Raw genomic sequence first — 15,436 nt, forward strand, 5'->3', positions numbered from 1 at the left:
GTGCAAAGGGACCCCACCTCTTCCCAGGGCTTGGATGCTCGCCCCCTGCCCTGGCTGTGCTGCAAGCCAAGGGGGGCGGGAGGGGGGACTTTGTGGGAGCCCCTTGTTAAAATATTGGTCACCACGACACGTGGGGCTGTCCCCCACCCTTTTAAGGCAGGGGATCCCCAGACGTGTGGGGCTGGCAGCAGCGGGGATTGGCTGCTGGCAAAGTGGGTGTGGTGGCCCCCTCTTGTCCCCTTACCCGCCCTGGAGCCCGACAGAGTTAGGGTGATGCTGGGGCTAAGAAAAGGGCAGTGTCCCCCCCCTGCTCTCGCTGCCTCTGCAGAAGCGGCGGCGGCCTCGCCCGCGCTCGGCCGGCAGATGGCGCCAGATCTCGCCGCTTGGCCGGCCGCCCGCGGGCAGCGCAGCGCGCACCTCCAGACAGGCGCACAAAGCGGCGGGGCGAAGCCGTCTCGGGGCTCGCCGCGGCTCCGACCCACAGGCAGGGAACGAGCAGCGGCAGCGGCTGCACGCGCCGAGCCCAGCGCCCCGGCCGGCCCGAAGGTAAGTGCCTGCAAACTTCGCGCTCCGTCCCCCTCTGCTGGCGGGCTGGCTCCTGTCCCCGGACGAGTGGCCGGGCCGGGCTGGGCTGGGGGGGTTCTCTGGGGCTTCTGCGCCCCGAAGTTGGGGGAGGGCTGCAAGCAAAGGCAACTTCTCCCCCTCCCCGAGGGCAACGCCTGTCAGCCCCTGCCAGGCTGGGCGGCTTGCAGCTTGGTTTCGGGGCTAGGGGTGTTGCCCTGTTGGGGGGCTGGTTGGAGGCTCTCCCAGCCATCTCCCCATCAAGGCTTCCCCGGGCAGCGCTGCTGTGGCTGAGGCAAACTCCCCCCACCTCGCCCCCCAAACCTGGCTGCCGCTCACCCCCCAGCTCTGCTCGCTTTGCTGCTCCTCTCTTTGCAGATGACTAGGATAGTGGTAATTGTTGCTTGGTGTTTTCTGCAAGTGGAAGGCAGGCATCCAGAAACCCTCCCCAGTCACCACAACAATGGCAATTTCTTGGACAACGACAAGTGGCTGAGCACCGTTTCGCAATATGAGAAAGATAAATACTGGAACAAATTCAGGGATGTAAGTACTTCTTTCTTTACCCAGGCGCCTGCTTTTCAGTGCATTTCTCCTGTCTTTTAGTGGCAGCGGGTGGGAGAGAGAGAGCGAGAGAGGTGTAGTTGGTGCCACCGGTTGCTGCTGGTTGTTGTCCAGAGAAAGATGTTTTAAAAGCAGAAGCCATGGAGTAATCACACCCAAATGATCAATAGCATTTTGAGCTAGGTGTCAGCCAACCTAGAAGAGTGTGATCTTGAATATTCTGTCGGGGAGTAACTTTGAGAAGTTTCTCTGCCTGCTGATTAAGAGATCAGTGACTGTGAAACGTATTGAAAAATGTATTGATTCCAGACACAAGGTAGTAAACCCTGAAACCTTTTCTCATGCATAGGTGGTAGAAAAATAAAGCTGGCAATTGTGTGATCCGTTCTGCTCATGGATTAAGGAAGCAATTTTCTGAGAAAATTTTCCTGTAACAAAAAGCAGCATGAAATAACTTAAAGATCTTATAGCATGTATCCATGCAATGGAATACGGCTACTTTGCACGGTTTGTTTCAGCGTATTATGCTGCACAAAGGAACAAGTCTTGAATTCCCATAGTTTCCATGCAGAGAGGTACAGTGAGGCAATGCAATAGGAGGTGAAATGTGTTTCCCGGTGCTCCTTTTGGTCTTAAGTGCTAACATTTGAGGTGAATATTGAGAGACCTGCTTGACTCTATTCAAGACTGAATAGGGGGCACATGACTACTAATGCTGACGATTAGCAAACACAACCTTGTTAAATATTCCTTCTTGCATATGTCTGCAGTGTGATTCTATAAATGGGCAATGAAAGAAGGGAGTGTAGCCAGCTGGCGGTTACATGGAAAGAACATTGTAAGGAAGGACTGGCACTATATATTATATTAAACATTTTATATTTTATGCTTTGCATCCTTGACATTGTGTTAGGTCTTGCAAAGAGTGGGGCAAGATGCAATAATTAAAATAGCATCTAATTGTCTGTTTTTTATAGACTAAATCTTAATTGTGGTTGTGGGTTGCTATCCTTTTGTTTTGGGTAGACAGGTTGCTTTTTTTTTTCTTCTCCTCCTTCATGAGAAACCTTGTTATCTATCTTTTACATTTAAACTTTAGACTTCCTTCATGGAGTTACCAATGACTGCCTAGGCTCTTACTATCATAAGGAGCTCAGTATGCTAGAGTATTGCCTTAAAGTTGGTAGAAATGTTCAGGAAATAGGTCCATGACCTCTTGTTATAAGGTCCTTCTGTTGAGTCTGAAGTTGTTCTCTGTTGATGAAACTTAGGAAAAGCTGTACATATGCAGTAGCTACTATTTTAACAAACGGTTCCTACAAATATATACATATTATGAAGTCACAGATATTCAGGTTAGGAGGGATCATCTAGTCTGGCTTTCTTCATAACAGAGGCTATGAGGTTTAACCCAATAATTTGCATCAAGCCCCGTATGATGATTTAGCAGTATTCCGAAAGAGGGTGAAAACTATTAAAGGCAAATCAATCAATCCAACTTTTCCTTTAATTTGGGGGCAGAATTTTAATAAGGGTCTCCCAACATCTTCCAACAGTTGAGTCCCTTTGCTTTTATTCTGAGCCCTTCCAAAAATTACTCTTAAACTGAAACGTATTATTCTTCTTCCAGATGAAAGGTTTGAAGAACGTTTAATCACCTGGGTTGTTTTTTTTGTTTGTTTTAGTTTTCCAAATGGAGTTGTCTGGGAAATGATCTTTTTTTCTCCCCTGTGAAAAATTTCAGTGAAGATAACCTTTTTTCATAGTCCTCAACATTTTTCTTTGAAAAATTTTTTTGGGGGGAGGGGGTTTGTCACAAACCAAAAATAATTTTGGTTTTGACAACCAAAAGCTTTAAAGTTCAAATTTTCAGTTGTCAAAAACCAAAATATAATTTGATTTTTTTTTTGAACAAAAAGCACTCAACATTTTTGAAGAAAGAGAATTTTCTTTCAAAAATTTTCCTGTTCGTTGTCAAAGCTATTTTCTAGGAGGAAAAAGAAACATTTTTAGAGAGAAACTTTTGCACACCTCTGTATCTAAACCAGGGGTCGGCAACGTTCGGCACGCGGCTCACCAGGGTAAGCACCCTGGCGGGCTGGGCCAGTTTATTTACCTGCTGACTCGGCAGGTTCGGCCGATCGCGGCCCCCACTCGCCGCGGTTCGCCGTCCAGGGCCAATAGGGGTGGCGAGAAGCAGTGCGGGCGAGGGATGTGCTGGCCGCGACTTCCCGCTGCCCCCATTGGCCCGGGACAGCGAACCGCGGCCAGTGGGGGCCACGATTGGCCAAACCTGCAGTGTCAGCAGGTAAATAAACTGGGCCGGCCCGCCAGGGTGCTTACCCTGGCGAGCCGGGTGCCAAACGTTGCCGACCCCTGATCTAAACATAAGCAAAGAGACTGTTTGACGGGATTGCTCAAATATCTTTCTGCTTAAATTATTTAAATAGTTTTGTTTATACACGTGAAATCTGAACTGGCTAATCAACAATGACGAAGGCACACACAATGCTAAATGGTTCCAATAATGGCATAGTGAGTACACTTATAAAGTTTGCAGATGATACCAAGCTGGGAGGGGTTGCATGTGCTTTGAAGAAAGAATTAAAATTCAAAATGATCTTGACAAACTGGAGAAATGGTCTCAATTAAATAGGATGAAATTCAGTACGGACAAATGCGAAGTACTACTTACGAAAGAATAATCAATTGAATAAATACAAAATGGGAAATGATTGCCTAGAAAGGCTTACTGCAGAAAAGGATCTAGGGTTATAGTGCATCACAAACTAAATATGAGTCAACAGTGTAATACTGTTGCAACAAAAAAACCCAAAGAGCGAACATCTGGAACGTACTACCAAGAGTATTGTAAGCAAGACACAAGAAATATTTTTTCCACTCTACTCAGCACTGACAAGGTCTCAACTGTAATAGTGAGTCCAGTTCTGGGCACCACACTTCAGGAAAGATGTGGACAAATTGGAGAAAGTCCAGAGGAGAGCAACAAAAATGATTAATTGTCTAGAAAACGTGACCAGTGAGGAAAGATTGGAGGAGGGGAGGGAAAGGGTTTGCTTAGTCTGGAGTAGAGAAAACTCAAGGGTACATAACCGCCTTCAAGTACATAAAATGTTGTTTTATAAAGAGGAGGGTGATAAATTGTTCTCCTTAGCCACCCAGGACAGAACAAGAAGTAATGGTCTTAAATTGCAGCAGGGGAGATTTAGATTAGACATTAGGAAAAAATTCCTAACGGTAAGGGTAGTTAAGCGCCGGAACAAATTACCTAGGGAGGTTGTGAAATCTATGTCATTGGAGGTTTTTAAAAACATGTTAGACAAACACTTGTCAGGGATGGTCTACATAATACTTAGTCCAGCCTCAGTGCAGGGTACTGGACTAGATGACCTATCAAGGTTCCTTCCAGTCCTACGTTTCTAGGATTCTATGATCAACCTGATGCTGCTTATGTGACTTACCAGTGGGTGGGACACACAGACTCATACTCTTCTAGTGGGATTGCACACATGTTTTGCTGATGTTTGAAATAATAAAAGCCTTCACACTACCATGAGAACGCACGGACTTGTGCTCCTGATAGTTTTATTTTACTAAAAATATACTCATGAATGTTGAGTGAGATCTTACACACACAGGAAATTTAAAGTTATGGCTTCTGCAACAACTGAATGCCACACAAACTTTATATATTTATTCAGGGCCAAATTCTCCATGAGAGAACCTGCTTAAACGTAGCAAAACTTGTGTGGTTCCACACTACCTACAGTTTCAAGGCAGAGTTCCCTAGAGATCAATTGATGAACCTTTTGTGTAGAAAGCTCATAGTGAGAATTAAGTTACAATGAACTACGACCACTTTACCCCTGAATTAGAGCATCCACATGGGGGTTTAATGTGCTTTAAATTACGTGCATTGACTTCATGGTTTTAGTTGATTTGCCTTAACTCTCCTGAGTGTCCCAATGTAGACATCCTCTAAGTGTGTAGTAGCAACCAACTGCACAGGGACTATGCAGGTGCTGTGTGGACCACCAGGGGAAAGGTCTTTTATTCCCATCTACCACGTACAACAGCGGTCTCCAACCTTTTTAAGCACGAGATCACTTTGAATTTAAGTGCAACCCAGGATCTACCCTGCCTTTTCCCCGAGGCCCCTTCCTTTCCCTGAGGCTCCGCCCCACTCACTCCATCCTCCGTTGCTCACTGTCCCCCACCCTCACTCACTTTCACTGGGCTGGGGCAGGGGGCTGGGGTGAGGATGAGAGGTGCAAGCTCTGGGAGGGAGTTTGGGTGCAGAAGGGGGCTCTGGTATGAGGCAGGGGATTGGGGTGCAGGAGAGGGTATGGGGTGCTGGCTCTGGGAGGGGGCTCAGGGCTGGGGAGGGGGTCGGAGTGCAGGAGGTGAGTGGGCTCCCGCTCGGGGGTGCATAACTCGGGTGGCTTCTGGGTGGCGGTGCTGCAGGGCTAAGACAGGCTCCGTGGCTACCCTGGCCCTGTGCGGTTCCCAGAAGCTTCTGGCATGTCCCTGCAGCCTCTAGGAGGGGCAGGGGGTCTCCGTTGCTGCCCCTCCCTGCAGGCACTGCCCCTGTCTCTCCCATTGGCCACAGTTTCCTGTTCCCGGCCAATGGGAGCTGCGGGGGTGGTGCCTACAGGCAGGAGCAGTGCACGAAGATTCCATACCCCCCCACACATGCAAGGATGTGCCAGCAACTTCTGAGAGCGGCGCGGGGCCAGGGCTGGCAGGGAGCCTGCCTTAGCCCTGCTGTGCCGCTGGACTTTTAGCAGCCAGAGACTGCAATCAACTGTCAGAGGCTCCGTGATTGACCAGTCGATTGTGATCTACTGGTTGGTGACCACTGACATACAGCATCTCTGGATAAAGTATTTTACTTAGGCTTTGCACAGGGGCCCAGAATTTTACATGACGGAATTAAAGTTAATACTGTAAGGCCTGATCCTGCCAGTTCTATTGGGCAGAAAGCCTCACCCTGTGCCATTGATCTCTATGGGAGCCAGATTGGAGCAATAGTTATTACTACTTTGAGTCATCCAATTAACTTCAGGGAGTAAGATTACTCATATGCATAAATGTTTGCACAATTAAGGCAAATATATACAGTAACTGAGAATGCTACATATGCACACGAAAGCTGAGATATGGTTGCTGTGGAAATGGGAACTTTGAACACTTCGTTGTACTTTTCTGCATGTATAAATCTGTCGTAATTTTGCGTTAAAGTAGTTTTTGAAATTGAAGTATAATTAAACCTAAAATTTTAAATCGGGCTTCTTTAATTTCTGGCAATATTTTGCAAAATGAATTGGTGCTTTTGCTGTTTCAAGCAATGGTCCAATATGGTCTGCTCTGGGAAGATAGCTATTGATTGTCTTTTTAGTACAATCCATTTTTCTTTTGGGCAATGACAGCAGGATGGTTGCATATGATGGCCCAGTAGTCATGACTCTTTTATGAGAACAGAGCACTGAAGTGCACCTCAGAGAAGTCTGCATTATATATGCATGATCAGGTTGGTGTGTGGGGTATTTTTTTAAGGGCTGACTAAATTTTAATAGCATGAACTGATGACCTTTCAACATCATTAAAAGACTTTAAAGCATTCAGTTAAAATGAACTCTGTAAAATAAATATTTTCACGTCCTTTGTTGAAAAATATGAAATATAGTTGAAGGTAATTTTAAACATTTTATTTAAATTACCTCCTACAGTACCTGGACACTGAGATGATTGGGTTGACTTTCTGGATTGCTTTTCTAAACAGTGAATAATTTCTTTTGTACTAACTTCACAGTGTATATTTTTCCTCACTTTTTTCATAGTCATTGTAGGGTTCTCCATTTATAAACTGTACAACAGCTAATTGCTTTGGTGCTTCCAGAGATGGGCACTGTGATGGCTTAAGACAGTTGCAGTATGGATGGAGTAGGTTTTGATGATTCACAGACTCGCAGTGAATCAACACCATTACCGACATGACAGATTTGCTGTGACTGGGTAGAGGTCAGTCTGATGTGCATGTTGTCAACCAGCTTCTTAACATAGGGGCCCAGTTCCAGCACTGGTGTAACTCCAGTCATTGAGGTTACATTAGGTGTAAATTTGGCCCTTAGTAGTTTAGGAGTGATTTTGCTGATTTTTAATTTGCACTTAGAAGGTGAAATTTTTAAACGCATTACTTGCAGTTGCAATTCAAGTTATTTAGATGCCTAAACACCTGTTATATCATTGCAATATTGTAGGGTCTACAGTGTAAATAGATGCCTAAATAACATCAGTTGTGCCTGCCGTTGCTGCTGAAAAAGGTTAGACTCAGCTGAAATTGAGAAAAAACAAACACACAAAAAAGGTCCACATTTTTGTGTCAGAGAAATATTTTTTCCTTCAGGTATGTGCTGATGGTTCCCACTCCCTGGTTTGAAAGCAAGCTGGCAATGGGTATCTGAGGGTTGAATTGGGCCCTTTGATTTTTCTCAAAATACAGTGTAAAGCCTCAATTCTGTAATCAAATCTATATACACCTCTACCCTGATATAACGCGACCCGATATAACACGAATTCGGATATAACGCGGTAAAGCAGCGCTCCAGGGGAGTGGGGCTGCGCACTCCGGCGGATCAAAGCAAGTTCGCTAGAACGCGGTTTCACTTATAACGCGGTAAGATTTTTTGGCTCCCGAGGACAGCGTTCTATCGGGGTAGAGGTGTAGATGGATCTTTGTGCCTGAGTAGATGACTGAGGCCAAAACGCAGTGAAGTGAGTTCTTATGAGCCTGTGATGTGAATAACCATATTCATTATTATGAATCACTATGTGTATTATTGCGAATAATAAGCCTGTCTGCCACAGCTCAAGGTGTTTGGAGGTCTGGCACATAAGGCATAGCGTGAGTCTTCTCTTAATGTTAGGTCTGTTGTTAATCAAAATTATATGGCTGAACTAATTCTATTACTTCCAGCTAGAGGTCATGTCTGCTACATTATATTAATACTTCTATATATTAAAATGTAACAGGTTCAACTTGTTGTATGTTAAACTGCAAAAATTTGAAAAAGTTAATTGAATATAAAGGATCCAATAATAAGGAATTTCAGAAAGAAAGCTATAAATCTTGGCTTTAACTCCTCTTTAACTCATGCTTGCGCGTGGCAGAATGTCAGACCAACTTCTGAGCACTGTCTAAGCATTCTCTGAATTTTCTGTCTTTTGGCGTTTTACGGTGAGTGATAATGCTAATATCTCTTTAAGTGTAGAGTTGCTTGAGGATGATATACTCCAATGTAATACGGTGTATATGCCTAATAAACAGGGCATGAAGTGGTGTCCTCTGCATGTTTATAATGACCAGTTCCTCAAACTTAGCACACATGAGCACTGTGAATAGTTACGGTTAATTTAAATATATTGCTTTCCTGAGACGCTTGTGATACTATTGGCCCCCATTATTCCATCCCTGGAAAAAATCACAGTGGTGGGATGTGAGGGAGGGACTCTCTGCAAGAATTCATTCATGGAGGTTCCTGTACATCATCCTGCTTGACCTGTGGGTTTGCCTAGGGGTCCACCCTCATACCTGGCAGAGGAGTGTGATCTAGTGAACTGAGCACTGGACTGAGAATCAGAAGATCTGAGCTTTGTTCCCAGCTCTGGCCTGCTGTGTGACCTTAGCAAAGCCACTTTGCCCCTCTGATCCTCCTACCCCCCTTGTCTGTTTTCTCTATTTAGATTTAAACTCTGAATCATTTGGACTGCTCTCTCACTTTTTGTTTGTGCAGCATTCAGCACAACAGGGCTTTGATCTCAGTAATACAAGTAAATAGCAATAATAATCCCCAGAGATCTTCCGTCCACCTGGAGGCCTGTGCCTTCACACTGCCTCTGGTCCCTGATGGCGGGGGGTAAGGGATGCTGCCTGGTAGTGCGTCTCAGTTGGAGCCACATTGCCAGGGATTCCACTTGACTGCAAATGCACGCAGGGCTCCATAGAAAAAATAATACAGTCCCAGGCTATCTTATCCTTTCTGATCTAATTTCTACAGGGATGGAGTGCATATTGCTTCCCCTCCATCCACCCACCTTCTTCTCCCCTTGACTCTCTCACTTTCCACTCCTCCTTCCAGCTTAGACCCCCGACAAGCCTGTACGGGATTCATAGGGGTGGTGGGGATACTGTTAAGGAGGTTGCTGAGACCCCTCACATAGCTTTGTGGAAGTGGAGAGGTCCACGTGCACAGATATAGGGGATATAGCCTGGCCCATAATTGTGCTATATAGCAGAGAGGTCTCAAATCAGCAACTGGCTAGGTTTTGTGATGGGACACAGAAAGACCCTAACCTTTTATGTCAGAAGACTTGAATTCCAAGTTTGCCTTGGGAATTAGTTGAGGATGAGTTCTTATTCTAGCCTATGTTCGTGTGTATAGACTCCAGCGGACCTGCACCTGCTTACACCATGGCTGAATTGGCCTTCGTACATTTACCAGACACGTCAGCACAGTCTGGCATGCATGGCAGTGTCTGTTCAACAGAGGAACAATACTAGAATACATGGGTTGTTGCAAAGCAGAACTGAGGTGCAGTGACCAGAGTTGTGTGCCAAAGCTTAAATAACAGCAGCAAAAGACTAGGGCCATGATCCGACTAAATTAATTCATAATCTGTTTTTAAAGAGGAAAATATGCTTTCTAAACATCACTACTTTTAATGCCCTTTTCCATCAGGGCATTTTCCTTTTGTTGTGGACCAGGAGAAAAATACTGGCATTTAACTCTGGAATAATTAATTCAGAAGGTAGAGTCCAATGTGTATAATTAACTGACTCACATAGCTTGTTTATGAATGACCTGAGAGTCTAGTGGTAAATAGGTCACTAGAAAAGGAAAGCGTTAGCTTTAATTTCATATTATACGGAAATAAAACCGTGATTTGAGCTTGATGGCTTTCCCCTTTATGGAAATGGCCTGTAGAATTTAATCACAATTATATCTCTGGTATAGAATTCTATAGTTTTTAAAACGTCTATTAAATTCTAAAAGGTTTTAGAGTAACCACTAAAGGACTCTATTGGTTTTGTCCACATTAAATTTTATAGGACTTTCTTCCCCATAAGTGTGGTTTTATTACAGATTTAAAACTATCTGCATCAGATTCTTTAAAGGTGAGGAAGCTATAATATGTTTCTGGATGTTGATTGTACAGTTTGAGCATTGCAGTGGAGCTATAGGAAATATAGTGACGTAGAGGACATGCTGTTTGGAGGGACAAAAGAGAAATCTTCTGGTTTTAGATGAAAGAATCTGGACGCTCAGGTACTTGCACATGGCAAACAGTGAGAGATCTTTCATGAATGGAGAAGGGCAGGCAAATCAAACCCAAACCTCTGTACTTAGGGTATGCATTATTTTTATATTCTCAAAACCCAGCTCTACTCAAATAAAAAGAAATGTGGACCAATTCCATTGTCAGCAATATTAGTGAAATCCTAGGAGCAATAGAACCAGTATAGCTGAGAGCTAGAGCTATAGGGACAAATTTTGCTACTCATTAGAGCAGGTATAAGGCACAGTGGATTTTAAAGTAGGCATATTAGGCCACATTGTGTTATGTAATGATGTGGCTGTATAGAAAGGCTTGTGATTCTCTGCTCATAATGTGTGATTTGAGTCATTCTCATATTAGTTATGACCTCAGTGGGGTTACACCTGATTTAAGGTAAAGGAGGATCAGCCTTATTCATTCAGGTTTGCTTAAATATATCAACACAGATGCCTCCATGTTGTTTTCTTGCTTTTGATTATTAGTGGAGGAAATTGTGGTAATTGAATGGACAAACAGTTGGAGGTGTTAAATATACCAGCGTTTGTCTTCCTTCTGAGTGACCTATGTTTGTAATGCTAAACAGGCCACCAGAGCTGTACAGCATTATCAAATAATAGCGAATTAAGGCTGAGACTTGCCTGGCTGTGATCCACCCATCTTCTCTAAAATCCTCTTTAAAAGGTCATTTCCATTTCTCATTTTGCATGTGAACAAATAACAAGTGTTTGTTCAAAAACAACAAGGAGTCCGGTGGCACCTTAAAGACTAACAGATTTATGTGGGCATAAGCTTTCGTGGGTAAAAAACCCACTTCAGATGCAGATTTTTCAGATTCTTCAGTGTTTGTTCTGAATTTGAGGTGATTTGGAGAAATCAGTTGTAAGATGCAGGACTCTGGGGAGGAGGATTGTGGTGTTCATGGTTTGAAAATTCTGTTCAAGAATCCTTTAACACATCTCATCTTAAAAATTGCTTTTCCTTGAAACTCCGAAAGATCTAGGGTGAAATCTTGGCCTCATTGAAGTCAAGAGCAAAAAACTCATTTTGACTTTGAGGCCAGGATTTCATTTTTAGTGAATAGGGTCAAATCCGAACCAAGGAAAGGTGAAAGCTAGTCACTGGTGTATTAAGAAAATCTGAATAGGTCACCAGACTGTGATGGACTTTTAAAGGGTGCCACATGACTGGAAATGACCTAACTGGTCAGATGTTCACCCACTGTAAATCAGAATAGCTCCATGGAAGTCAATGGGGAGCCGGTTTATCTAGAAATTATGCATCGTACAAACTAGGGATAAAATTGGGAAGACTGAGGATGGTCTCACTGGAGAAGAAGAGTTAAGGTTAAACATGAAAGATTTGAAAGTGTGGAAACTCACACTTATGGCACCAAAACTGACCTTAATTTTTTTGCCCTCTCTAGTGAGACCATCCTCAGTCTTCCCATCTTTACTCCTACTTTGTAAAACGCATAATTTCTGGATAATCTGGCACACTTCTATTGACTTCCATAGAAGACCTAGCCCTTGAAGTCTCTTCCAGTCACGTGGCACCCTTAAAAGTTTCTCCATTTATAGTGCTTGTTTTTTATATATAACTTCAACTTCCTTGCAGTGTATTTCCCCCCCTAAATTACTGATGTGTCTGAGACTTAACTCCATCTTAACAAAGTAGTTTTATCTGGGCATATAGATAGCACTTCCTCGGTTATCTCATCAGTGGGTTTGTTGTGGCAGCCTGGCATCTAAAAATGGAAGTGCTCATTTGAACCGAACACCTATTCTGTGAGGTTTCAAGGGAAGATTATGTTTCAAAATGCAGTTTATGGCTAAAATAATTGCCAAGTTACTAAACAGAGGCTTTGGCAGGGAAACTTTTGTGCCTCAGTAGATCAGTCATTGCCTGTCACCTGTACAGCTTGGTATGTAATCCAGGGGAACAGAAAATCATTCTCCTGAAATAGGTGCAAGTGGATTTAAATTAATTCTGTGATCTTAGCTCACTTCTTAATGAACTTTGTTTTATAAATCCACTTCACAAAGTTCCCTCTCCAGGACTGATAGAAAATTTATTTAAATAAGGCCAGTGCTTTAGGGCCAGAGTTAAATCTGGTTTCCGAGAGAGACCCTTCAAACTTCTCCTGCCTTAGGGTCAAATTCTGGTTAGCAATGAGAAGGGAAGCTGTGGTGCTGCTGTCTGCCAGTCAGGGCAGGAGTCTCTGGGAATGAGTAATGGGACATGCAGATGGGTCGGGTGCACACAGCTGCCAATTTGTTATAGACCAGCATCTATAACCCCCGCCTATCTTATAACTGCAGAACACTGCATATGTGCTAGCCAGTTGGGAGAGCTGCCTATGCCCCTACCCTGCAAACCATGCACCACTGTCCACAGTACCCTGGCATGTCCCTGTGCCTAGCAGTTCCATGGTTATTCAGTTAGGAACCTGTCCTGTCAGTTGTGTAGAGACCATGGAGGTCGTCTTTACTCATTAGCATAACTATGCAGCATAGGACAGGAGTTGGTTCTTAATTCTGTTTAAACAGTTTAAATAGAAAGAATTATCTCCTTTAAAACAAAACCTGCCGCATTATTTACATGCTACATATCTGATGGCAATGTTCATATGATAAACAGTGGGAATGTGATTCCTGCTTTCCCCAAATGTGGATTTTTCTCTCCATTTACACTTGTCTGAGATGCAGGACAGGAAATACTCATGGACCAACGACATTTAGCATCCAGTATCTTGTGAAACATCAGGACTAGAAGCGAGTGTTTTATTCCATGGAGATTTTGAACGTCCCTTTCAATTGCTGTAACATATTTGTTTCTAACATGAGCGATAGCACCGTAACATCTCTACATTATTATGCACAGAAGAGCTATTTTAGATCACCTTCAGAAAGTTCCTAAAATCCATTGGCCGCAATTTCTTCCTGTCTTTATATCTTCATCCTCTCACTTAGAATGACTGGCTTGTCACATCTTCTGAAGATTGCAGTCATCTCAAACTCATGGCATTAAAACCTTTCGACTGTACCACACCGTGTAATCATCCATCTAGCAATCCATCCATCTAACAATATATCCACATTATTTCAATATGTATTCTCCCCAATCCATTATAGAGAGGCTTGGCAGAATTTAATTTTTATTTTTTATTATAATTGTGATGGATAATATTGGTTTATTTTAAGCATTTTTTTATTTTTATCTATTTTAAATTTTCTCAGTAGACGAATGTGTGAAGCATTTTTTTTTCAAAATTGATTTAAATTTTTCACAGTTGTGCAAAATTATGGGAGAATCAGAGTGTGTGTGGGGGGGGTCAAACAATTATTTACGGAGAGACACTGAGATTCAAGAATGTTAAAACTTTGTCAACATTGTATGTCAAAATATTAAAGTAAATTGCCTTAAATCAAACTCTAATAAGTTCTCAAGCAGCAAATTTGATTATTATCAATGATAATATTTTTGTCAGTTTGTGTGTGCATGGTGAAATCAGCCTTTATTGACCTTTACCAATAAAAATCTAATCCTTCCAAGCCTAATTATAACCGATTCAGATCAATGGTCCCTGTATAGTTCTGAAAATTTCACAGTACACTTAAACCCCACAGCAATGTTTCTGTAACTGAACTGTAGCAAATGTATGGCCACTTAGAATCATAGAATATCAGGGTTGGAAGGGACCTCAGGGATGTCATCTAGTCCAACCCCCTGCTCAAAGCAGGACCAATCCCCAGACAGATTTTTGCCCCAAATGGCCCCCTCAAGGATTGATCTCCCAACCCTGGGTTTAGCAGGCCAATGCTCAAATCACTGAGCTATCCCTCCCTCCACTGTAGTGTATTTTGAACACTCTGACTTATGAAAGAATGCTGTTATTCATATACTGTTCTTTTATGTGCCAAGATCCAATATAGTAAGGCTTTAGTCTCTTTGATTTCAGTGAAGTTTTCCCAAGCTTATTGAATGTGCTATACAAACTCTTGGTCTGGGTGTGAGGAGTAATCAGGACATGGCGAAAAGAGGTTACTTGGTAAAGGTAAGAACATTTGGATAATAATCGGGACTTTCAGAACATTGTTTTCAGAGAGTTTTATCTAAACTTGAGGAAAAATCTTGAGAAGAATTTTGTATTTCCCCAGGTCCCCAGATTTCCTGTTGTTGATTATAGCAGCACACGCCCATTTTATCTGAAACCCTGTTATCCAGATCTCTTGAATTATCTGAATCCCTTCCTTATCCCCCATTTTGGGGGACAAGGGAAGGGTTTGGATAATGGGGAGTTTTGGATAATAGAGCAGAGACACCCCCCCCGCCCCGTCCAGGATTGTGAAGAGAAGCTCCTGCAGTTGTCACCTTGCTGCTGAGGAATGGCTCCTGGGCCAGTGCAGGGAGCCTGCTGCAGCCTCACTGTCACAGGAGTGAATGAGCAGGGCCATGACAGCGGAGCTGCGGAGGGCTTCGTGCTCTGCTGCAGGGCCAGTGACATCCAGTCCTTGCAGGTGCAAGGTGCAGGGACGGCTGCAGTCCTGGCAGGACAAAGGGTCCTGACTTGGGGGGGTCTTTGCCCTGCACCTTGCACCTGCAGGATGGAGTGTTGCTGGCCACACAGCAAAGCAGGGAGCCCTCTGCAGCCCTGCTGTCATGGGAGTGGAGGGAGGCAGAGTAGAGACTCCTGTCAGGACTGCGAGGAGGATAGGCCCCTGGCTATGGAGTACACCACCCCGCTGCTGCAAATGAAATCAGTCTCCCCCATGCTATTCAGGTAATTTGGAGTCTACTGTATTTCTACTATGGTAGCACCCAGAGACTCCAACTGAGATTGAGGACTTGTGCAAGGCACTGTACAAACACATAATAATGTAGTTGCTTCCCCAAAGAACTTACAGGGTTAATTTTTTCCAAAAAAAGTGCCCAAGTTTCTTTTTGAGAAGAGACT

The 15,436-nt window shown here is 43.6% G+C and overlaps 1 protein-coding gene across 2 annotated transcripts in view; it reads left to right on the plus strand.

Moving 5' to 3' along the window:
• The first annotated feature begins 348 nt into the window (after window positions 1–348).
• Window positions 349–15,436, plus strand: part of SPOCK1 (SPARC (osteonectin), cwcv and kazal like domains proteoglycan 1) — a 487,880-nt gene continuing 472,792 nt past the window's right edge. For both annotated transcript variants that reach the window (XM_065555045.1, XM_065555046.1), the window contains exons 1-2: window positions 349–546; window positions 940–1,107. In XM_065555045.1, the coding sequence (XP_065411117.1) occupies window positions 364–546; window positions 940–1,107 (351 nt within the window). In that variant the 5' untranslated portion in view covers window positions 349–363. The remainder of the gene's footprint in view (window positions 547–939; window positions 1,108–15,436) is intronic.

Source organism: Chrysemys picta, chromosome 8 (genome assembly GCF_011386835.1).
Source record: "Chrysemys picta bellii isolate R12L10 chromosome 8, ASM1138683v2, whole genome shotgun sequence".
NCBI classification, from domain to species: Eukaryota; Metazoa; Chordata; order Testudines; family Emydidae; genus Chrysemys; species Chrysemys picta.